Source organism: Pan troglodytes, chromosome 12, assembly GCF_028858775.2.
Source record: "Pan troglodytes isolate AG18354 chromosome 12, NHGRI_mPanTro3-v2.0_pri, whole genome shotgun sequence".
In the NCBI taxonomy this organism is placed as follows: Eukaryota; Metazoa; Chordata; class Mammalia; order Primates; family Hominidae; genus Pan; species Pan troglodytes.
The window spans coordinates 21,461,594-21,487,573 of record NC_072410.2 but is presented as its reverse complement, the minus strand read 5'-3'; the positions used below and the strand labels follow the sequence as shown (position 1 = coordinate 21,487,573).

Here is a 25,980-nt window from a genome sequence, read left to right as displayed (position 1 = left end):
GGGAGGAATGCCTAGGAGGTGGGCAAGGTCAGGACCAGTGAGAAGGATTCAGGAGTCATCCACCTGCAGGAGGCCATAGGTGAAAGACAAAAGAGGATGAGATGTCTGGGGCCAAACAGTAGGAAGAGTAATGGCGATTATCAAGATGAGATCTCGGGGAGAGCCTAAGCTTAATGGAGAAGGGAAAGAGCAGGAGACCAAGGATTCAGGGCTGGTGGGGGTTGGATGACACAGTCCTGAGGGCTAAAGGAAGCTTTGAGAGAGGTGCCCAATTGTGTCAAATTTTGCAGAAAGGTTGAGAAGGATAGACTCAGCGAAAAATGGCTTTGGCAACTGGATGACACTCAAAATGAGAAATGTCTAAGGAAATGAACCAGAAATGGATTTCTCTGGCCAATGACATTGCCAGAGGCTGACAAAGGGACATTGGTTAAATGTTGATGTGATATGTGTGTTTCCTTAAGGAGGACTTAAAGACAGAACAACCAAAAAGTCAGTTAGATACAACTAAAATATGAATGGTTCTTTTATTTATTAATTTATTATTATTATTACTATTTTGAGACAGGGTCTCACTCTGTCACCCAGGCTGGAATGCAGTGACGCAATCACGGCTCACTGCAGCCTGGACCTTGTCAGGCTCAGGTGATCCTCCCACCTCAGCCTCTCGAGTAGCTGACACTACCGGTGCACAACACCATGCCTGGCTAACTTTTGTATTTTTTAGTAGAGATGGAGTTTTGCCACATTGCCCAGGCTGGTCTTGAACTACTGAACTCAACTCAAGCGGTTCTTGTGCCCCAGCCTCCCAAAGTGTTGGGATTACAGGCATGAGCCACCACACTTGGCCTGAACGGTTCTAACATTCACCAGGCTTGTGACCCAAGACCAAAGTACCAAAATGATAGCTACTAACCTGTGATACCTTTTTTCACCTATCAGGTAGCAATACTGGGCATAGAAGAAAGAGCTTTTCTTGATACAGATTCCATCATAATGATACCTGGAAAAATAAAGGTTGTCTTTAAATTTATGTCTAACTACTGACATGCTTTATGGAAGGCAGAGAATAGGCGAACTAATGAAGACTTGGAGTTCTTCTCCAGGTTTTAGCATTGGCTGCATTTCTCTGGAAAAGCTAATCCTTCAGTCTGACCAAGCTCTGTTATGTAGACAGGCAACTTCATACACTTTCACACACATCAGCCTTGAAATAGGCTTGTGGAGGCTCTCCTCTGCTTGCCTGATGCAGGACACGCTAATCTTAGAGAGATGTGATAGGGAAAGCCTCCTGTTCCCTGCCCTGTCCCCTCAACCACTGCCCCCCGACCCCCCAGCACCCATTAACCTTTTTCAGGTGAAGGGAAAATGACACCAAGGTTCCCTCCACTGAAGTTGTCAGAAACCCGGGAGGGAAGCCAAGAGCCTTCTCTGCAGCCCAGATCTTCCTCCGCTAAGCCCAGGGGACTATAGCAGCTTGTCCCGGCTTCAGACAAAATTTTTTCTAGTTAATTATTGCCCAATATTAGGTTTGGCAAACACTTCCACGGTCTTCAATTTCTTGGTGAGTGGCAGCCCCCTTTCCTAATTTGGCTTCAATGTCTTCTCACTGATTTCCCCTCGCAATTTAAAACAAGCAACAAATAGCAATAATAATTGAGTGACAATTATGACACAAGGCACTCGATAATACTGGAATTTCTTTTCACGTTAGAAATACAACCTTGGGGCTGGGCGCGGTGGCTCACGCCTGTAATCTCAGCACTTTGGGAGGCTGAGATGGGTGGATCACCTGAGGTCAGGAGTTTGAGACCAGCCTGGCCAACATGATAAAATCCTGTATCTACTAAAAATACAAAAAATAAGCTGGGCGTGGTGGCAGGTGCCTGTAATCCCAGCTACTCGGGAGGCTGAGGCAGGAGAATCGCTTGAATCTGGGAGGCGGAGGTTGCAGTGAGCCATGATCATGCCATTGCACTCCAGCCTGGGCAACAAGGGTGAAACTCCGTCTCAAAAAAAAAAAAAAAGAAAAGTAATATAGCCTCGGGACCGCACCTCCGGAATATAATTCAAATATGCTAATTTGGTGAACACAGAAACTTTAGTTCAAAGGGTAATTAAAACAGTTCCAAGGCCAGACATGGTGGCTCACACCTGTAATCCCAGTGCTTTGGGAGGCCAAAGTGGGAGGATCATTTGAGCCCAGGAGTTTGAGACCCACCTGGGCAATTTAGGAAAACCTCGTCTCTAAAAAACATTAAAAACTAGCCAGGCCTGGTGGGACACACCTGCAGTCCTAGCTACTCAGGAGGCTGAAGTGGAAGGACTGCTTGAGCCCAGGGGCTTGAGGCTGCAGTGAGCAACAATTGCAGCATTGCACTCCAGCCTGGGCGACAGTTGCATTATTTGATGTGTGTTAATTATTTAAATATTTCAAGAATGAGACATTTACCTAACTGTAGAACAATAAAAATATATTGTAACCTTCATATTTTAACAAAATTCCGAAGAAAATAGAGGCCAGTGTTTGGTTCTAGCACCAACTCAATGATTTCAGGCACTGGGAATTAATGTGAATTGTGGACACTCTTTGGTAAGAGTTGTTATTTATAGTTTGTTTTGTTTTGCATTTTTTATCATTCATTTTGTGATTTTCCAAATCCTTGTTTTTAACATTTGAAATAAAACAAGAATTCTAAACCTACCTGGCACTTCCTCTAGTGCCCAGCCTCCAGGTGCCAAGGTCCGGAAAAACCAATCTCACAAGCTAAAAGAATAAGCCAGATTTAAAGTTGCAACTTGAAAACTTAGAAACAAACTTCCAATTTTTTATCTCACAATATTTAAATGATATTCCTTTTCCTCTTTTCTAATAAGCAAACAACAAAGAAAATAAATATAATAATAAAGTAATAAGGTAACAATAAAGAAAATAAATGTAAATGAAATTTTGGGGGAAAAAAATTAGACAAGTGTCAAAAAGAAAACATACCACTTGGAGGCCAGGCACGGTGGCTCCTGCCTGTAATGCCAACACTTTGGGAGGCTGAGGCAGGCCAATCACTTGAGGTCAGGAGTTCAAAACTAGCCTGGCCAACATGGTGGAACCCTGTCTCTACAACCTGGTCTCTACTACAAATACAAAGGCTGGGCATGGTGGCTCACGCCTGTAATCCCAGCACTTTGGGAGGCTGAGGCAGGCGAATCATGAGGTCAAGAGATTGAGACCATCCTGGCCAACATGGTGAAACCCCGTCTCTGCTAAAAATACAAAAATTAGCTGGGCGTGGTAACATGTGCCTGTAGTCCCAGCTACTCAGGAGGCTGAGGCAGGGAGCTACTAGGGAGGCTGAACCTGGGAGGTGGAGGTTGCAGTGAGCCGAGATTGCACCACTGCACTCCATCCTGGTGACAGAGCGAGACTCCATCTCAAAACAAACAAACAAACTTAGCCAGGCGTGGTGGCACACACCTGTAGTCCCAGCTACTCTGGAGGCTGAGGCAGGAGAATCACTGGAACCAAGGAGGCGGAGTTTGCAGTGAGCCAAGATCATGCCACTGCACTCCAGCCTGGGTGACAGAGCAAGACTCTGTCTCAAAAAATAAAAAAAAAAAAAAGAGAGAAAAAAAGAAAACATATCACTTGGAGAAAATGCCATTTAAATCTCGATGTTGGCCAGGCATGGTGACTCATGCCTGTAATCCCAGCACTTTGGGAGGCCACGATGGACAGATCACCTGAGGTCAGGAGTTTGAGATCAGTGTGGTCAACATGGTGAAAACCGGTCTCTACTAAAAATACAAAAATTAGCCGGGCATGAACCCAGGAGGCAGAGGATGCAGTGAGCTGAGAGTGCATCGCACTCTAGCCTAGGTGACAAGGGTGAAACTCGGTCTCAAAAACAAAACAAAACAAAACAAAAAACCCTCAATGTAATTTCTTCCAGTCTTTTTTTCAAAGCCCCAATATGTGTAAGTGTTCTCTGTGTTTCATATTTAATACCTGGCATCACACAATTAGCATGTCTACAGTTTTGCATTCTACTTTCTTCCCTCAACATTATGCCATGGATATTTCCCCTTGTCATAAAAAATTCTCTGGAAGCAGGGAATTATGAACCATAGTTATAATTGGGCTCACAGGTTGGCATCATAGTCCAACCTGTGAGAATGCTATAATTTTACCATTTTCCTCTTTTTCTAATGTGATAGTCATTTTCACTTTTTTAATTATTATTGTACTTTAAGTTCTAGGGTACATGTGCACAACGTGCAGGTTTGTTACATATGTATACATGTGCCATGTTGGTTTGCTGCACCCATCAACTTGTCATTTACATTAGGTATTTCTCCTAATGCTATCACTGCCCCAGCCCCCCACCCCCGACAGGCCCCTGTGTGTGATGTTCCCCTCCCTGTGTTCATGTGCTCTCATTGTTCAATTCCCACCTATGAGTGAGAACATGCAGTGTTTGGTTTTCTGTCCTTGTGATAGTTTGCTGAGAAGGATGGTTTCCAGCGTCATCCATGTCCCTGCAAAGGACATGAACTCATCTTTTTTATGGCTGCATAGTATTCCATGGTGTATATGTGCCACATTTTCCTAATCCAGTCTATCATTGATGGTCATATGGGTTGGTTTCAAGTCTTTGCTATTGTGAATAGTGCTATAATAAACATATGTGTGCATGTGTCTTTATAGTAGAATGATTTATAATCCTTTGGGTATATACCCAGTAATGGGATCGCTGGGTCAAAGGGTATTTCTAGTTCTAGACCCTTGAGGAAGCACCACACTGTCTTCCACAATGGTTGAAGACACTCCCACCAACAGTGTAAAAGCATTCCTATTTCTCCACATCCTCTCCAGCATCTGTTGTTTCCTGACTTTTTAATGATCGTTATTCTAACCAGCGTAAGATGATATCTCATTGTGGTTTTGATTTGCATTTCTCTGATAACCAGTGATGATGAGCATTTTTTCATATGTCTGTTGGCTGCATAAATGTCTTCTTTTGAGAAGAGTCTGTTCATACCCTTTACCCACTTTTTGATGGGGTTGTTTGTTTTTTTCTTGTAAATTTGTTTAAGTTATTTGTAGATTCTGGATATTAGCCCTTTGTCAGATGTGTAGATTGTAAAAATTTTCTCCCATTCTGTAGATTGCTTGTTCACTCTGATGATAGTTTCTTTTGCTGTGTAGAAGCTCTTTAGTTTAATTAGATCCCATTTGTCAATTTTGGCTTTTGTTGCCATTGCTTTTGGTGCTTTAGTCATGAAGTCTTTGCCCATGCCTATGTCCTGAGTGGTATTGCCTAGGTTTTCTTTTTCTTTTTTCTTTTTTTTTTTTTTTTTTGAGACAGAGTTTCACTCTTGTTGCCGTGGAGTGCAATGGCGCAATCTCAGCTCATTGCTACCTCCGCCTCCCAGGTTCAAGCGATTCTGCTGCCTCAGCTTCCTGAGTAGCTGGGATTATAGGCACCCACCACCACACTCAGCTAATTTTTTGTATTTTTTAGTAGAGATGGGGTTTCACTATGTTGGCCAGGCTGTTCTCGAACTCCTGACCTCAGATGATCCACCCACCTCAGCCTCCTAAAGTGCTGGGATTACAGGTGTGAGCCACCATGCCTGGCTTGCCTAGGTTTTCTTCTACAGTTTTTATCGTTTTAGGTCTTACATATAAGTCTTTAATCCATCTTGAGTTAATTTTTGTATAAGGTGTAAGGAAGGGATCCAGCTTCAGCTTTCTACATATGGTTAGCCAGTTTTCATAGCAACATTTATTAAATAGGGAATGCTTTCCCCATTGCTTGTTTTTGTCAGGTTTGTCAAAGATCAGATGGTTGTAGATGTGTGGTGTTATTTCTGAGGCCTCTGTTCTGGTCCATTGGTCTATATCTCTGTTTTGGTACCAGTACCATGCTGTTTTGGTTACTGTAGCCTTGTAGTATAGTTTGAAGTCAGGTAGTGTGATGCCTCCAGCTTTGTTCTTTCGGCCTAGGATTATCTTGGCTATGCAGGCTCCTTTATGGTTCCATATGAACTTTAAAGTAGTTTTTTCCAATTCTGTGAAGAAAGTCTTTGGTAGCTTGATGGGGATGGCATTGAATCTATAAATTACCTTGGGCAGTATGGCCATTTTCACGATATTGATTCTTCCTATCTATGAGCATACAACGTTCTTCCATTTGTTTGTGTCCTCTTTTATTTCCTAGAGCAGTGGTTTGTAGTTCTCTTTGAAGAGGTCCTTCACATCCCTTATAAGTTGTATTCCTAGGTATTTTATTCTCTTTGTAGCAATTGTGAATGGGAGTTCACTCATGATTTGGCTCTCTGTCTGTAATTGGTGTATAGGAATGCTTGTAATTTTTGCACATTGATTTTGTATCCTGAGACTTTGCTGAAGTTGCTTATCAGCTTAAGGAGATTTTGGGCTGAGAAGATGGGGTTTTCTAAATATACAATCATGTCATCTGCAAACAGGGATAATTTGACTTCCTCTTTTCCTAATTGAATACCCTTTATTTCTTTCTCTTGCCTGATTGTCCTAGCCAGAACTTCCAACACTATGTTGAATAGGAGTGGTGAGAGAGGGCATCCTTGTCTTGTGCTGCTTTTCAAAGGGAATGCTTCCACTTTTTGCCCATTCAGTATGATATTGGCTGTGGATTTGTCATAAATAGCTCTTCTTATTTTGAGATACGTTCCATCAATACCTAGTTTATTGAGAGTTTTTAGCATGAATGGCTGTTGAATTTTGCCAAAGGCCTTTTCTGCATCTATTGAGATAATCATGTGGTTTTGTCGTTGGTTCTGTTTATGTGATGGGTTACATTTATTGATTTGCATATGTTGAACCAGCCTTGCAGCCCAGGGATGAAGCCGACTTGATCACAGTGGATAAGCTTTTTGATGTGCTACTGGATTCGGTTTGCCAGTATTTTATTGAGGATTTTCGTATCGATGTTCATCAGGGATATTGGTCTAAAATTCTCTTTTTTTTGGTTATGTCTCTGCCAGGCTTTGGTATCAGGATGGTGATGGCCTCATAAAATGAGTTAGGGAAGATTCCCTTTTTCTATTGATTGGAATAGTTTCAGAAGGAATGGTACCAGCTCCTTTTTATACCTCTGGTAGAATTTGGCTGTAGAATCCATCTGGTTCTGGACATTTTTTGGTTGGTAGGCCAATAATTATTGCCTCAATTTCAGAACCTATTATTCAGAGATTCAACTTCTTCCTGGTTTAGTCTTGGGAGGGGGTATGTGTCCAGGAATTTATCCATTTCTTCTAGATTTTCTAGTTTATTTGCATAGAGGTGTTTATACTATTCTCTGACGGTAGTCTGTATTTCTGTGGGATTGGTGATGATATCCCCTTTATCATTATTTATTGCATCTATTTGATTCTTCTCTCTTTTCTTCTTTATTAGTCTTGCTAGCGGTCTATCAATTTTGTTGATCTTTTCAAAAAACCAGTTCTTGGATTCATTGATTTTTTTGAAGGGTTTTTTGTGTCTCTATCTCCTTCAGTTCTGCTCTGATCTTAGATATTTCTTGCCTTTTGCTAGCTTTTGAATGTGTTTACTCTTGCTTCTCTAGTTCTTTTAATTGTGATGTTAGGGGGTCGATTTTAGATCTTTCCTGCTTTCTCTTGTGGGCATTTAGTGCTATAAATTTCCCTCTACACACACTTTAAATGTGTCCCAGAGATTCTGGTACATTGTGTCTTTGTTCTCATTGGTTTCAAAAAGAACATCTCTATTTCTGCCTTCATTTCATTATTTACCCAGTAGTCATTCGGGAGCAGGTTGTTCAGTTTCCATGTAGCTGTGCAATTTTGAGTGAGTTTCTTATTCCTGAGTTCTAATTTGATTGCACTGTGGTCTGAGAGACAGTTTGTTATGATTTCTGTTCTTTTACATTTGCTGAGGAGTGCTTTACTTCCAATTATGTGGTCAATTTTAGAATAAGTGTGATGTGGTGCTGAGAAGAATGTATATTCTGTTGATTTGGGCTGGAGAGTTCTGTAGATGTCTATTAGGTCTGCTTGGTGCAGAGCTGAGTTTAGGTCCCAGATATCCTTGTTAACCTTCTAGCTCATTGATCTGTCTAAAGTTGACAGTGGGGTGTTAAAAGTCTCCCATTATTAGTGTGTGGGAGTCTAAGTCTCTTTGTAGGTCTCTGAGGACTTGCTTTATGAATCTGGGTGCTCCTGTATTGGGTGCATATATGTTTAAGACAGTTAGCTCTTCTTGTTGAATTGATCCCTTTACCATTATGTAATGGCCTTCTTTGTCTCTTTTGATCTTTGTTGGTTTAAAGTCTGTTTTCTCAGAGACAAGGATTGCAACCCCTGCTTTTTTTTCGCTTTGCATTTGCTTGGTAGATCTTCCTCCATCCCCTTATTTTGAGCCTACCTGTGTCTCTGCACATGAGATGGGTCTCCTGAATATAGCACACTGATGGGCCATGATTCTTTATCCAATTTGCCAGTCTGTGTCTTTTAATGGGGGCATTTAGTCCATTTACATTTAAGGTTAATATTGTTATGTATGAATTTGATCCTGTCATTATGACGTTAGCTGGTTATTTTGCCCATTAATTGATGCAGTTTCTACATAGCATTGATGGTCTTTACAATTTGGCAAGTTTTTGCAGTGACTGGTACCGGCTGTTTGTTTCCAAGTTTAGTGCTTCCTTCAGGAGCTCTTGTAAGACAGGCCTCGTGGTGACAAAATCTCTCAGCATTTGCTTGTCTGTAAAGGATTTTATTTCTCCTTCACTTATGAAGCTGAGTTTGGCTGGATATGAAATTCTGGGTTGAAAATTCTTTCCTTTAAGAATGTTGAATATTGGCCCTGCTCTCTTCTGGCTTGTAGGGTTTCTGCCGAGAGATCCGCTGTTAGTCTGATGGGCTTCCCTTTGTGGGTAACCCGACCTTTCTCTCTGGCTGCCCTTAACACTTTTTCCTTCATTTCAATCTTGGTGAATCTGACAATTAAGTGTCTTGGGTTGCTCTTTTTGAGAAGTATCTTTGTGGTGTTCTCTGTATTTCCTGAATTTGAATGTTGGCCTGCCTTGCTGGGTTGGAGAAGTTCTCCTGGATAATATCCTGAAGAGTGTTTTCTAACTTGGTTCCCCATTCTCTCCATCACTTTCAGGTACATCAATCAACACAGATTTTGTCTTTTCACATAGTCCCATATTTCTTGGAGGCTTTGTTCATTTCTTGTTACTCTTTTTTCTCTAATCTTGTCTTTTCACTTTATTTCATTAATTTGATCTTCAATCATTGATATCCTTTCTTCCACTTGATCGAATTGGCTATTGAAGCTTGTGTATGCATCACAAAGTTCTTGTGCCACGGTTTTCAGCTCCATCAGGTCCCTTATGGCCTTCTCTACACTGTTTATTCTAGTTAGCCTTTCGTCTAACTTTTTTTCAAGGTTTTTAGCTTCCTAGCAATGGGTTCAAACATCCTTCTTTAGCTTGGAGAAGTTTGTTATTACCGACCTTCTGAAGCCTATTTCTGTCAAATTGTCAAAGTCGTTCTCCGTCCAGTTTTGTTCCGTTGCTGGTGAGGAGCTGCGATCCTTTGGAGGAGAAGAGGCACTCTGGTTTTCAGAATTTTCAGCTTTTCTGCTCTGGTTTCTCCCCATCTTTGTGGTTTTAATCTACCTTTGGTCTTTGATGTTGGTGACCTACAGATGGGGTTTTGGTGTGGGTGTCCTTTTTGTTGATGTTCATGTTATTCCTTTCTGTTTGTTAGTTTTCCTTCTAACAGTCAGGCCCCTCAGCTGCAGGTCTGTTGGAGTTTGCTGGAGGTCCACTCCAGACCCTGTTTGCCAGGGTATCACCAGCAGAGGCTGCAGAACAGCAAATATTGCAGAATAGCAAATATTGCTGCCTGATCCTTCCTCTGAAAGCTTTGTCCCAGAGGGGCACCCACCATATGAGGTGTCTGTTGGATGCAACTGGGAGGTGTCTCCCAGTCAGGCTACATGGGGGTCAGGGACCCACTTAAGGAGGCAGTCTGTCCGTTCTCAGAGCTTGAATGCTGTGCTGGGAGAACCACGGCTTTCTTCAGAGCTGTCAGACAGGGACGTTTAAGTCTGCAGAAGTTGTCTGCTGCCTTTTGTTCAGCTATGCCCTGCCCACAGAGGTGGAGTCCATAGAGGCAGTAGGGCTTGTTGCGCTGCAGTGGGCTCCATCCAGTTCGAGCTTCCCAGCTGCTTTGTTTACGTACTCAAGCCTCAGCAATGGCCGATGCCCTGCCCCACCCCCCACCTGGCTGCATCCTCGCAGGTCGATCTCAGACTGCTGCTGCACTAGCAGGGAGCAAGGCTCCATGGGCATGGGACCCACTGAGCCAGGCACAGGAGGGAATCTCCTGGTCTGCCAGTTGCTAAGACCTTGGGAGAAGTGCAGTATTTGGGCAGGAGTGAACTGTTTTTCCAGGTACAGTCTGTCATGGCTTCCCTTGGCTAGGAAAGGGATATCCCCTGACATCTTGAGCTTCCTGGGTGAGGCGACACCCCACCCTGCTTCAGCTTGCCCTCTGTGGGCTGCACCCACTGTCCAACCAGTCCCAACAAGATGAACCAGGAACCTCAGTTGGATATGCAGAAATCACCTGTCTTCTGCGTTGATCTCACTGAGAACTGCAGATAGGAGCTGTTCCTATTTGGCCATCTTGGAAGCCAGACCCCATTTTCACTTTTTATTATCCATTTGTTTGCCTAATTTGTTTTCACTTTCTGGGTTTGTTAGTGAAATGCTATCTTGTTTATCAGCACTTTGTTAGAGAGCCATGACATTACACTTATGACCAATAGAAGTCTGGTCTAGTTTCCGAATCAGCGAGGTTCATGACAAGCGTGGCATCCATGACATGCGTGTTGAGAGTGGAAATCCTGGATCATCATGAAGTTACAAAACACAGAGCAGGGAAGCCACGATATTTGGAGCTGTCAAGTAATTACTTCTGTTGTTTTTCTACACCCTGTCCATAATCATTCAGTCCTCGCTTCTGCTTGGTTTCATGTTGCGTCCCTCTTTCTTTCTTTTTTTTTTAAATTAGCTCCCAAGCAGTGGAATTTGATGGAAATGTGAACCATTTTTCCTCTTTTCTGGCTCCAGGTTCTACCTCTTCCTGCAGGAAGTCCACACAAGCTGGGATGAGGGGGAGGCAAGACAAAAGAGCAGGGCAAGTTTGACACAATTAACACCTTGATCATGCCTCCAAATGCAGAGGGTCTTTCAGGGAAGGAGAATCAAAATGTACGGGAGAAAAATGACAGGAGACGACAGGCACGGTGGCTCACGCCTGTAATCCCAGCACTTTGGGAGGCTGAGGTGGGCAGATCACGAGGTCAGGAGATCGAGACCATCCTGGCTAACATGGTGAAACCCCATCTCTACTAAAATACAAAAAAAAAATTGCCGGGCATGGTAGCGGGCACCTGTAGTCCCAGCTACTCCGGAGGCTGGAGAATGGCGAGAACCCAGGAGGTGGAGGTTGCAGTGAGCCGAGATCACGCCACTGCACCCCAGCCTGGGCGACAGAGTGAGACTCCATCTCAAAAAAAAAAAAGAAAAAAGAAAAAGAAAAGAAAAATGACAGGAGACAAAAGGAAAAGTCAGCCAAATCTAAATGCAGTATTAGAGGCTAGAAATTCCTATTGTCAACAAGAGATTCTGACAACTTCATCTCCTCTAACTTAAGAAAATCATTGAAAAGCCTTCCTATGTGTTTAGTTGCAAAGCAAAATCCAGATGCACGTCTTAAGTACCTATAGAAATTATGAGAAAGTATGCAGCAGGCTCAGATTCTAGCCCTGAGAAATAATCTGGTGTTTGGGAAAGAAAAGCAGAAGTAAAGTGCCTGATTGTCCGGCAACATAATACTCTGTACATTTGATAATACTGAGTCACCCCAACCCCAGACTATCCTGTGATTTCATTTTAATATAGAGAGCAAATACAACACAGTTAAAATGAAAAAATCAACTGGGATAACTTGCAGAAAATATAATTAAGTTAAAAATTATACCCTGAATATAGAGAGAACTGAAACAAATCAATACGAAATATGCCACAATAGAAAATGGTCTGGTGGTAATATGTACACACACAACATACACATGACCAAAGCGCACGCAAAAGTCCTCACCTTATAATCCAATAAATGCAAGTAGAAACAGCTCATTCTAATTTTTACCCAGCAAGTTTTCTGGGGTAGGAATGTTATGAATTTGTCTAAGAATACCATGAATTATCATCAGGGATGGGAACTGACTGCAATTGTTTACAGTTGGTTGCAAAAAGCAATTCGGCAGGCCACATATGGGGATCTATCCTAAAAAAATGACCAGATATGGATGGGGACTTATGGTGTTTAAAATGAAGGAAAATTACAAACAACCTACATTTCCAATAAGGGATATGGTTAGGCTGGGCATGGTGGCTCACACCTGTAATCCCAGCACTTTGGGAGGCCGAGACGCAGGTGCATTGCTTAAGCCCAGGGGTCCAAGACCAGCCTGGGCAACTTGGCAAAACCCTGTCTCTGCAAACAAAACAAAACAAAATTAGCCAGGTGTGGTGGCACACGTGTAGTCCCAGCTACTTGGGAGACTGAAGTGGGAGGCTTGCTGGAGCCCAGGAGGCAGAGGTTGCAGTGAGTCGAGATCATGTCGCTGTATTCCAGCCTAAGTGACAGAGCAACACTCTGCCTCAAAAAAAGGGGGGATATGGTTAAATAAATTATGGTACAACTCCCAAAATATTTCACAGCTATTATACAAGATGCACTTGAAAATATCTTAATGTAAAAATGTGTATGATATTTGAGGCAAAAAGAATGATAAAAGTTAGTATTTCTTGGGTGCTTTCCACATCCCAGGACCGTTTTATTCTCTTTACATGTGTTTTCTCATTCATTTCTTAAAAGAACCTCATGAAATAGGTACTATTATTAATATTACTATTATTAATATCCTCACTTTATATATGATGAAGTGGAAACAAGATGGTTATCTTACCCAGGGTTACAATCTAAGAAGTTCCATTCCAGGCTTGATGCTGTTAAAAATTTTACCATGTTACCTGATGGCTATCTGTCTGTCTGCCTGTGGGTCTGTCTATCTACCTATTTATCTTTATCAGTTAGGGTCCCAATAGGAAACAGCACACTCAAGTGAAAATAACCGAAGAAGAGTTTCTCAAAAGGATTCTTTATAATAGATGTGGCCAGGAGGTAAGGAAGCAATAAGAGGCCATGCAGTACTCAAGGCCCAAAGAGGAGACAAAAATCAAATCAGGAAGAAGAAAGTCTTCTGAAGGGTCCTCTTGTCTAATTATTATCTGTCCGTCCATCACCCATCCACACATCGATCTTTCAATCCATCCAGCCTTGCAGCCTCTGTATGACAGGATGAGGCAAAAAGACAGCAGATAACATGCTATAAAGTGAATTGTGAGATATATACCCTAGGGGACTTGTGTCTTCAGGCATTTAGCTGAAATGTGGTTATAGAATGCTACAGAAGCCCTTAACACTAATCCCCCACAACGAGGTAGAGAGGAGAGGACACATAAGGGGCTTTCCGGCTTCAAGACCACCCTCTTCCCTGGTGTGGGAGAGGTGAGGGCCCCCTCAGGCCTGAGTCACTCAAAGAGAGGCCTCAGACTCCTGGTGGGCAGTGAGGGCAGGGCTCTGGCAGGAGAGTGGAAGAGATGGGTGCAGCTGTGGGTTCAGCCGGCTCATCCACCCTCTGTGCAGGCTGAGAATGGCTGCGTCCTCTCCATGAAAGAGCTGGCATGTGGGAGAGCCCAGACTCTGCCTTGCGAGGCCCCTGGGACAGGCGGTCAGCCACAGCAGCCCTGAGAGATAACCTGCCGGGCAGGCAGCACGTGACCGCTGAAAAGGGTGTTTCACCAAGCCTGAGGATGCACACTGGGACAGTCCCAAGGGGGCCCTGAACACCACCACCGGGAGACAGGGTCCACCTGCCCCCAGAGCCTGCAGCCATGAAATAAGAACTATACAGCCACTTACCTCCTTCTCTCCCTCCCAGAGGGGTCAGGCCACACCTGGTGAGCTGTGGGAGGAGGCAGAGGGAGGGAAGAAGCCCAGGCCTAGTTCTCTGTGGCAAGATACCAAGCTGGAGGGGATGGGGAAACAGCTCTACTTTAAATCAAGTTCAGAGTGTTGATATTATCTGGGACTGGATACTCTAAGCATCAGACTGATGACAATGTTGGGTAGTTACAGTGACAACAAGACTTGGTGTCATCCAAGAGTTTCCAGCAAGGTCATGCTGATTGCTCAAATGCTCACTCAGGAGCTGAGGAAGAACCAGCCACTGGACACCTTCAGACACATAACAGGAAGATGAAGTCGCCATGTGGTTACTTCTCCAGCTCCTGCCGGTCCCATATGTGTGCATGAGTGAGTGTGCGCGTCTGCAAATGAACTACACACACGGGCCTATATCTCTGGACAGGGAAGTGATAGCCGGCATTCATTTTCTTCTTTTTACACATTCTCCTCTAATTTCCACATTTCCTACAAAGGGGATGTAGTCCTTTTATAATCAGAAAAACATCAGCAAATGTTATTTCAAAAGAGGAAGTCAGCCTTCCGGAAATTCCCTAATCCATGTAAAATATCACTTGTACCAGGAATGAGTCTTACCCATCACATGCCCAGTACCGCCACAAAGAGCAAGAAACATTCCAACATCTGCACAGGAACTTGGTGAGAAACCAACTCTATTCCCAGGGGAGGAGGGAGGAAGTGAGAATTGCGGATTTTGTTGTTTCTCTTGTAAACATACGTTGGGATCATATCCTTTTCCCTTCCCCTCCCTTCTCCATTTAGTCACAAATTCAGCAGCACAGAGACCTTTCCCAATACCAGCTCAACTGATGTGGCCCATTTTTCAGGCAAATTTCCAATGAGAGCTGAAAGTTAGTACCTTGGCACCTTGAGGAATTCTAATGGAATCCGAGAGTATTGAGATAAAAAATGCCTCCTAGCTGCATGTAGTCACACACTGGAGTCTCTTTAACTTTATTTTCTAATGCTTTGCAGTAGAATTACCATGAAGGTGAAACAGCCTTATAAAAAGATCTTTAAAAGTTCGTGGAAAAGAGTTTTTGCTATGTTAGAAAAGGAGGTAGGCATCCCATGGAGCTAAAACATGTCAAGCCAAAGTCACCCACTTCCCTCTGATAAGGGTGGTAGATGGCTGGATGGGAAAAGGCTGCAGGGCCAGGATACCCAGCACTCAGCTCAGCCTTGGATGATGTTTGCCAATATTTGGAGTGATGAAATGGCAAAATATGACCTGGATGATAGCAGCTGGGGGAATTCCCAGCTACTGGGAAAAGCTTAGAGTCACCTAGCAAGATGACTTGATAAAAGACATACTTTTCAAACATAGCCACTTCAGCAGGTTGGGAAGACTGGATGAACCACCTGTGATTCAAGAATATGGTGAGAAATAGAACTGCAGGTCAAAACTGAATAGGTGGCCGGGCACACTGGTTTACCCCTATAATCCCAGCACTTAGGGAGGCGGGCAGATCACGAGGTCGGGAGATCGAGACCATCCTGGCCAACATAGTGAAACCCAGTCTCTACTAAAATAAAATACAAAAAATTAGCTGGGCGTGGTGGTGCACGCCTGTAGTCCCACATACTTGGGAGACTGAGGCACGGGAATCGCTTGAACTCGGGAGGCGGAGGTTGCAGTGAGCCAAGATCGTGCCACTGCACTTCAGCCTGGCGACAGAGCAAGACTCTGTCTCAAAAAAACAAAAAACAAAAACAAACAAAAAAACACACAAAACTGAGGTAAAATACAATAGGAATAAGAGAATAACTACTCTTGGGTTCAAATAGTTAATTACATGATGATAACAGTATGATAACAACAACATTTTGTATTTATATAGAGTATTAATATTTTACAGTTTACAAGACTGTTTTGGGAGGCTTACCTTAATTTCAACTCTTTAGAAAAAAATACTTAAGGTTGTTTCTGTTGACTACAAGCTTAAACTGAACAGATACAGAAAAATAAAAGCCAACAGTAGCCAAAAAAAGGTAAGCGCTCTTGACCTTTGAGCACATCTGAGGGACTGGGTTGCACCCTTGGGGCCACCTTTAAGAGAAACGTCAATAATTGAAGTCATAACAAAACAGGTGGGCAGGGAGGCAAAGGGAAGACAGGGAGAGGTGAACAGTTGTTTCAAATATGTGAGCAGCCTCCATATTAGAAGATTCTGTGATTATCAAAAGTGTAGAACTTCCACAAATGAACAGAAGTTTCAAAGATGAAGACTGTGTTTGGAAGAACGGATCTAATCATTTCAATGTTTTGTAAGTAAAATTGAAATCCGCACGATTGCTGTGGGGAGGGTAATGGTTTGGCCTCATCCCTTGATGTCACTCAGCCATGCACCCCCTGACACTGCAAGTTCACTCCTGGACATACAGATGCAAGAGGCAGGAGGCTCATTTGAACCTGGGAGGTGGAGGTTGCAGTGAGCCAAGATCACGCCATTGCTGCAGCCTGGGCAACAAGAGGGAAATTCGATCTCGGAAAAAAAAAAAAAAAAAGATCTTAACCTCCAGAGGAGATCTTTTAAGAGCCAATGAGTTCTCTCAGCACAACCAAATTGTGAGAAACATCAGTTGTCTGACATCACAAAGTGGCTCTCAGCTTGTGTGGTGCCAAAGCGGCTCTCAGAGCTTGGCACTTCTATGCAGGGAATACCATGCCAGCAAACCTGGCTCCCTGAGGAGTGCTTGGAGCTGCCATAATTACATTCCCTTAGGTGCTACCCATTCCTCATCCTTCCTGGCCCCTCACTATGAAGTGTGGACAAAGGGAAGTGGCTAACAGGACGGCTCTTCAATTAGCTGAAGGATGTTGACCAGCTGGTGGGAAGGAAGCCAAAGATACCCACTGAAAATCCATTAGACTCAAATACATTGCAACATTTCCTCCAATAACTTGCTTCCCTTTTTTGCACTCAGTGAATAGAGCGTTCTTAATCTTCAACAACTTACCTTCCCAAAGGTGGCCGGGTTGACTTGGTTCTCAGTGTTTTGCCCACAGGTCTCCACGTAAATCTCATACATGAGACAGCGAGGGACGCCGCACTCTTCGCAAATGCAGAAGTTGTCGACCAACCTGGAGGAGAGGAGGACAAGGAGGAGGAAATTGGCATTTGTTTTTCTAGAGCAAAATATTTTGACAAAATCAATGGTCAAGATGTGTATGAGGTTCCAATAAATGAAACATGTCTAATTGATTGGATGAATCCCTGCGAAGGCTCACAACTGGCATCACTATGTACCCGTTTGTCCTTAGGCCAGTGTTAAGTATATTGACTGTGGCTTTTAGAAGATCAGAAGCCCATAACGTGTTTCTGTTTTTGTTTGTTTCCTGGCAGGTTGGCATGCTAAAAAGAAGTTCAAATTAGGACTTCAGCAGACGCTGTTTCATAGACCTTTACAAAGGTTACAGCCAAGAGCTACATAACTACAAAGTGGAGAATTATTTATTCCACTTTATGAATAAGACACAAAACAATACCCAGGTAAGTCCTATCACCCCTGCAGGTGACTGCAGGGGCCAGCCTGGCTTCCCAGGGCCCGTTTTCACATCCTTCCCTCTCTGATCCCTGTTCCTCTGAAGCAGTTGCTTGCATGGTTCTTAAACCCCTGTGGTTTAGGGCAGGCCATTATGTTTGGATTCTTTGAATTGCAATGAGGTGTAAAATGCAAGACATCAAGAGACACCAAGAGAGGCAGAGTGCTTTTGCTCTGCTTTCTTCCCTATTGGTACAGAGCCAGAGCAGCACAGAGCGAATGCAGCAGTGCCTGTGAACGCACCTGCAGTGCCTGTGACCTCTGCTCAGAGTGGGACCTTCAACTACTCAAATGCTCCTGGTCTGGGGGCAGAGTGTATTCCTTACCAATGAGGGGCTCTGGCTGAGGTTCACAGACCACCCCCGGCCCCTGGGGACAGCCAGGCGCCTATTCCAGCAGCAGTATGTGAGCGTGGAGGTGAGTGGTGAAGGTGGCCTGGGTCAGAAAGTGTCCGTAGTGACATCCAGCCACCACCTTCCTTTCCCGGTGGGATAGACCATCGTTCTTTAAAAAAAAAATACAAAGCAAGCCAGTATAATTCTTAAACAAAGAGGAATATTTATTTAGCAGAGACTTTACAGACAATACGTCTCCTTGGCATTTGTTTTTCTAGAGAAAAATATGGGTATTTTGCTCTAGATGGGTATATGGGTAGTATACAGCTTATCTTCTGGAATGAGGCACACTGAGGCCCAAATTTACTTTCCTTGGGAACTAAAGGACATAGTCACAATTGTTAACCCCACTGGCTTCCCAGAAAAAAAGACACATGGACATAAGGAATAGGGGAATCTCTGGCCCTGCAATGCTTCCTTGGGGTAACAAATTACCACAGGCCCAGTGGCCTCAAACAACAGAAATGTATTCTCACAGTTCTGGAAGCTGGTAGCTTAAAAATCCAAGTGCCAGCAAGGTCGGTTCCTTCCAGAGGCTCTGAGGGAGACCCTGCTCGATACTTTTCTCCTTGTTTCTGGTGATTGCTGGAAATCCTCGGTGTTCCTCGGCTTCACTCCAGTCCCTGCCTGTGTCTTACACAGCCTTCTCCCTGTGTGTCCGTATCTCTGAGAATTTTATTGTTTTTCTTTTTTGTATTTTTTTAGTAGAGACGGGGTTTTGCCATGTTGGCCAGGCTGGTCTTGAACTCCTGGGCTTGAGCGCTCCACCCACCTCAGCCTCCCAAAGTGCTGGGATTACAGGCATGAGTCACCGTGCATGGCTAGTATCTCTGTGAATTTTCTTATCAACATACCAGTGACTGGATTTAGAGCCCATCCTAATTCAGGATGACTTCAATTTAACTAATTACATCTACAAAGATCCTATTTCCAAATAAGGTTACATTCTGAGGTTCTGGGTGGACATGAGTTTTTTTTGGGGGGATGCTATTCAACCCAGTACAGGCATCAAGGAAGTAGATTTTTCTGGGATGCTTCCCAAAATCATTGTGGGAGCCTGACACTTCAGATACTTCACAATGGCTTAAATGCAGCTGCTACTGCATCAATTATTTGGCTCAAGGCTGAGCACAGGGTGATACCTATCGATGGGATGGTGGGATGGGGGAGTGGGAGATTCATATATATAGTCAGCATATATATATATGTAAGTATATATATAGAAGTATATATATGTATATATATAGAAGTATATATATGTATATATATAAGTATATATATGTGTATATATACACACACACACACACACACACACACACATATATATATGTAGAGAGAGAGAGAGAGACTCCCTCTGGAATGCAGTGGTGCAATCATAGCTCATTGCATCCTCAAACTCCTGGGCTCAAGGGATCCTCCTGCCTTAGCCTCCTGAATAGCTGCGACTACAGGCGTGTGACCATGTCCAGATACTTAAAAAAAAATTTTTGTAGAGACAGGGTCTCACTATGTTGCCCAAGCTAGTGCTGACCTCCTGTTGTCGAGCAATCCTCCCACCTTGGCCTTCCAAAGTGCTGGGATTACAGGCACAAACCACTGCACCTGGCTTATATTTCTTTTGTTAAGACACTGCTTGTTGATATATGAAAAACTCACTATTGGAAGTTATCACAGAAAAATGTTGGCTAAATCCGGGAAACTGTGGCAAAATGTGATGTGCATTCAATTCAAACTCACTTCTGTTTATTCATAGTTACTCCAGATTTAGTTAGGGAATTATCTCCTTAAAAAAGAAGTGTAAAAAATACAAACTCCTTAAAATGAACTCTAGTTTTCCATGTTTGCTGATTGTTCTTTCCTGTGACAGACGCTCATTTGTTCTCAGTCTCTATGAATTGCTGTCCTCCCAATTTCAAAATGATACTACCGAGCCTGCCTGTTACCTAAGTGGAATAGGAAGGCCAAATAATACTCTTAATAAGAATAATCGTAAAGGTCTGTGGCCAAGAGTCCTTTCTATGCCACACATGTAAAGAAAGGGCTGCCTTTGGAATGTGAGCCCTGTGTGGCTGCCTTGATCCTGGCAGTTCCAAGAGATTCATTCTGTTTCTGACCATGTGTCTGTGGTCATTTGCCCAACATTCTAAGCCAAATCGCAGAGACTGACCAGTGGCAGCCAGTCAGCATACAGTAACCGGACAAGCAGAAGGTTTGAAAGTGGACTTTGTCACCCAGTAGTTGCCTCAGCCTTCAGTGTCACCCAGTAGTTGCCTCAGCCTTCAGTGTCCACACACATACCCCGGGCTTTGAACCTCAAAGACCTAAGTTTCCATTCTGACTCTGAGACACCTGAGAATTTTTGTGATCAGAAAACAAGCACATGACCTGCCTACTACCGTGGCTTGCACACAGAAGCTCTTATTATCATTTTTATGTCTACCATCAAAATCTGGAATGGAAGCAAGAAAGATGCTGATGTTGGCAGAGTGGCTACACAGAGCACCTGCTGTAGGTGAGCCTGACTTCCAACCACCTGGGGCTCCAAGGAGAGACCGATTGGGGGCTGGCAGAACTGCTGGCAGGTGACATTGGTTAAGGGTTTTATACTCTGCCACCAAAATGTCCTTTGGTGATACACCTGGGAATAAAGCCTGTCTACATTTGAAGTGAATCAGATCACTAGATTCCTTGCTTAGCTTCGTAATAACACTATTTTCCTGGTCTTGCCATCAGACAAGGTGGATTATTAAGATCTTGAGACCGTTCATGATGTTCTCCTCGCTTTGAGTGATGAACAATCTGATGATTACTGACCTCAGAGCACAAATACTTAGCCAGTGCTTCACACGTTTTCTGAGTACTCTTTTTTTTTTTTTTCTTTTTTTTGAGATGGAGTCTCACTCTGTCACCCAGGCTGGAGTGCAGTGGCGCGATCTCGGCCCACTGCAAGCTCCGCCTCCCAGGTTCATGTCATTCTCCTGCCTCAGCCTCCCAAGTAGCTGGGACTACAGGCGCCTGCCACCTCGCCCGGCTAATTTTTTGTATATTTAGTAGAGACGGGGTTTCACCGTGTTAGCCAGGATGGTCTCGATCTCCTGACCTCGTGACCCACCTGCCTTGGCCTCCCAAAGTGCTGGGATTATAGGCGTGAGCCACCGCGCCCGGCCTCTGAGTACTCTTTAAAGAAAAATGTCATGAGCAACTGGGCGCGGTGGCTCACGCCTGTAATCCCAGCACCTTGGGAGGCTGAGATGGGCAGATCACCTGAGGTCAGGAGTTCAAGGCCAGCCTGGCTAACACGGCGAAAACCCGTCTCTACGAAAAATACAAAAATTAGCTGGGCGCAGTGGTGCGTGCCTGTAATCCCAGCTACTCAGGAGGCTGAGGTAGGAGAATCACTTGAACCTGGGAGGCAGAGGTTGCAGTGAGCCGAGATTGTGCCACTGCACTGCAGCCTGGGAGACAAAGCGAGACTCCATTTCAGAACAAACAAACAAACAAACAAAAAAACAAAGAAAAATGTCATGAGCCCCCCACACTAGGAACTATAGTACCTTTTCGATATGGCTGATCAAAAGCTACCATGAATTCTGCACCTTTCCAAATAAATTTGTATTTTAAAAATTTCAACAGAGTCTGCAGAAATTTGTAAAAGTCTATGTGGGAGATAGTTATGTAGTCTACAGCCAGGGCTCAGCATGCATTGGGATTAGATAATGCTTAGGTTTTGCCTGGTCTGAAACCAGGGGTCAGACCTGCTAGGTCTGCATCCCAGCAATGAAGTCAGATCACTGTTCTTCATTCCTTTGTGCTCCCCAGAGCTTTAACCCCACCTCTCCCCGTTTCTGCAGTCTTTCCTGTCCATGAGACAGAAACCTTCTATTATCTCTGGTCCCTGAGACTTGGCCAAGCTCTCTTGGGGCCTTTCTCCTGGGAGAATTTATCCAATATGGATGACAGTGGCACTGATGTCTCCATGTTAAGACATGTTGGGGTCCTAACAAGCGACTGATTAGAAGACAGAACAATGAAGTAATGTGGAAAATGGCAGGTTTCCTCCACAGGACAACAGTTGGACCCCTCCCTGGTCTTTCACTCAGACACTGGCTAATGGAGATGTCTCCAGGCGTTCAGACCCCTCGCCCTGCACTACCCACCACTGCTCCTCCAGCATTGGTAACACCTTCCAGGCTTTGGAATACCAGAGGCTGTTCTTGATGTTGATGTTAAAACCACTAGTACCAACGATCTGTTTTGGGTTATTTTGTTTTGAGAGGGAGTTTCACTCTTGTCGCCCACGCTGAAGCAGAGTGGCGCAATCTTGGTTCACTACAACCTCCACCTCCCAGTTTCAAGCGATTCTCCTGCCTCAGCCTTCAGAGTAGCTGGGATTTACAGGCGCCCGCCACCACACCCAGCTAATTTTTGTATTTTTAGTAGAGATGGGGTTTCACCATGTTAGCCAGGCTGGTCTCAAACTCCTGAGCTCAAGTGATCCACCTGCCTCGGCCTCCCAAAGTGCTGGGATTACAGGCCTGAGCCACCGCACCCGGCCTCAACGATCTGTTAAACATACCACCTCATCAACTGGATGATTTCTAAAGAAAAGTCCTCCCCAATGAAACGGTGACCCCTCCCTTATTTCCATTGCCTCCACCCCCCAACCTTGAAGAGTGGCCTATAGGGATAGGAACTTGTAATATGGGACTCGAATAAGTCAGACTGTCTGCTAAAATGGTCTACACCAGGGGTGTCCAATCTTTTCTTCCCTGGGCTACACTGTAAGAAGAATTGTCTTGGGTCACATATAAAATACACTAACACTAATGATAGCTGATGAGCCAAAACAAACAAAAAAAATCTCATAATGTTTTAACAAAGTTTATGAAGGCCCAGCGTGGTGGCTCACACCTGTAATCCCAGCACTTTGGGAGGCCGAGGGAGGTGGATCACTTGAGGTCAGGACTTCCAGACCAGCCTGGCTAACATGGTGAAACCTTGTCTCTAATAAAAATACAAAAATTAGCAGGGCATGGTGGTGCAGGCTTGTAATCCCAGCTACTACGGAAGGATAAGGCAGGAGAATCACTTGAACTCAGGAGGCGGAGGTCACAGTGAACCAAGATCGTGCCACTGCACTCCAGACTGGGCAACAGAACAAGACTCTGTCACAAAAAAAAAAAAAAAAAAAGAAAGAAAGGAAAAGAAAGTTTACAAATCTGTATTGGGCCTCATGCAAAGCTGTCCTGAGCCTCATGCAGCCCTTAGGCCAAGGGTTGGACAAGCTTGGTCTAGACCATCATAGGCCCCCTGGTTACCATTTGAAGTGAGTTCACAAACGGTCTTAGGAGGATGTTCAGGTATCTTTTAATCAGTCTCATCATTCTTTCAAGTCTCTGGAGCATAATTTAAACCCCGGAAACTCTAATTTACTAAATGGCAAACTGAAGTCATTGAAAGGCATCCTGAGTCCTTTCTTCTAAGAACGATGCACGAGGGGCCTGGGTCGGTGAGTGTAGCAGAAACCTAGCCCGGCTGTGTAACACTGAAAAACGCTGTGTGCTTCAGTATTTATTCATTTGATTTTTTTTTTCTCTCATTGAAGATAAGACATGTCAAAAATGTTCTTTTGGAGGAAAGTGGTAACTGTTTAGGCCTGCCAGGGTTATAATCACAAACACGCCCTTCATTTTTGTTTCACTCACATGACTTTTTCAAAAGTCTTCCCTGAGAAATATGCTTTGAAACTTAAAAAGAGAAAAATGTACTCTGTTATATAACAGTTATTCACCTTGTAAAACTAAAGGTCCTAGAACTGGTTTCAATTCTTTTTCTATTTAAGAAGATCTGCAACCCCATGAGTTTCAGTCCCAAGGGCTGAGGATATTTTTCTTTCCCTTTTTTCCTGCTTCGACTTAAATAGCTGGTAGTGAATTTCACAATGCGGAATGCATTGCTAAAGCTAAAAACTCCTAAGCTTTAAATTAGGAAACATCCCATCCTGGATCTAGGGAGAGAAAGCTTTTCCTCCCCTGGCAAGGCCCAGGAGCTTTTGGATGTACATGGAAGCAGGGTCCAACCAACGGGTCCCCGCGGGGCAGACCGGATGGCTTTCCGCGGGAAGGGTGACAACGGGGAAGCCACAGATGGGAAGCCCGGCCCCATGGCCGATTCGGGCCCGGGGCTTTTACGCGTGTGCGTGCATGGCAGGTCCCTCCGCGCTGCGGCGGGCGAGCATCAGAAAGCGCTGGGCCTGGGCCCGCTCCTCACACCCGGCTTTGACCCGGCGTCCCCAGGGCAGCCGTAGCGGGAACCACGCTTCCCCTCCCCGGCCCCACCTCCTCCATCCCAGCGTCCCAGGCGCCTGGCGGCTCACCACTGGATGACGCCGCTGTGCGGGCCCCGGCTACCCTCGCCGCTCGACGGCGAGGCCGGCAACCCCTCGGCCATGGCTCGGCCCCGGGCCTGCAGCACCGAGGCAGGCAGCGAGCGGCGGCCGTGGGCGGCGCTGGGTTGCACCGGTCCTGCCACCGCCGCTCCTCGGTGTTTACTTTAGAAAGGAGCGCGCGGGGGGCGCGCGGGGCGCGGGGCGGGAGCCCAGTCCTCCAGGCCCGAGCCCGGGGGCGCGGAAGGCGCGCGGCGAGTACGGGAGGCCACAGCTCCCCAACCCCCGCGCCCCGCCGAGGATGCGCGGACCCCGCCCTGCATCCTGCGGTGTGGGCTGGAGCCGCCTCCCGCTCGCACCCAGCGCCCTTCCCACCTGCGTACCAACCAATCAAACAGGGACGCGAACAAGCACCAACTTACACCTTTTCCAATCTGGTCGCGGTGTTGAGTCCGTGGGGGTCCTTGACTTGCTTGAGCGTTGGAGTTATTCAGGCAGTTTTCAAACATATTGATACCCCGGCTGCCGCTCCCCATCCCAGCCCCGCCCCACCCCAAGAGGTTCTGATGAATTGGTCTGGGCGAGGGCAGCCTGGGCCAACCGGCCTTTTCAGGGTCCCGGGTGATGTTAATGTGCCCGCCGTTGCTGAAAACCACTGGACCTAGGAGTTTTGAAAAATCTCGGAGCTCTCTGGCAGGCGGGCGCATCTGGACTTCTAGGAGGCTGGTCCCAGGTGACTCCAGTGTGCTGCTCCAGGTGAGCAGTGCCACCTCAACGTGAGTCCCCATATCTGTAGCCAGGCCCTGCCAGTCCTTGCCCTCAAGAGCCATTTATGTCAGTGTCATTGCTGTGTGACGTGGAGCTGCTGGCCATCTCCAAATTCACTTCCTTTGTGGGGAACTGTGTGGGTTGTTGTGAGTATTAAGCGACATTCACTTGCAAGGCTGTGTTGTAGTCAGAGCTCAGTCATGCAGCCGTTACTGTGGCTGCTTACTGCTTCAGAGTCTCCGGGTAAGGATTTCTCAATCTACATCAAAAACACATTTGCCGACTTAACAACAACAAAAACCAAACCGCCCAGTTTAAAAATGGGCAAAGGACTTGAATAGACATTTATCCAAAGAAGATACATAAATGCCTACTAAGCACATGAAAAGAGGCTCGACATCATTAACCATTAGGAAACGCAAATAAAAACCATACCCAAGAGGATGGCTATTATTTAAAACACAGAAACTAACGAGTGTTGGTGAGGAATTGGAACTCTTGTTCACTGAGGGTGGGAATTTAAAGTGGTGCAGCTGGCCGGGGGCGGCGGCCCACGCCTGTAATCCCAGCACTTTGGGAGGTCGAGACGGGCAGATAACCTGAGGTCTGGAGTTCGAGACCAGCCTGGCCAACATGGTGAAACCCTCGTCTCTACTAAAAATACAAAAATTAGCCGGACGTGGTGGCAGGCGCCTGTAATCCCAGCTACTCGGGAGGCTGAGGCACAAGAATCGCTTGAACCTGGGAGGTGGAGGTTGC

General features: G+C 45.0%; 1 protein-coding gene across 1 annotated transcript in view; it reads right to left on the bottom strand.

Annotated features, from left to right (window-relative positions):
• Window positions 1–25,439, bottom strand: part of RFX8 (regulatory factor X8) — a 77,994-nt gene extending 52,555 nt beyond the window's left edge. The window contains 4 exon segments of the mRNA XM_063788965.1: window positions 917–1,003; window positions 2,706–2,767; window positions 17,089–17,212; window positions 24,841–25,439. Coding sequence (XP_063645035.1) covers window positions 917–1,003; window positions 2,706–2,767; window positions 17,089–17,212; window positions 24,841–25,283 — 716 coding nt within the window. The 5' untranslated portion in view covers window positions 25,284–25,439.
• Window positions 25,440–25,980: the final 541 nt, after the last annotated feature.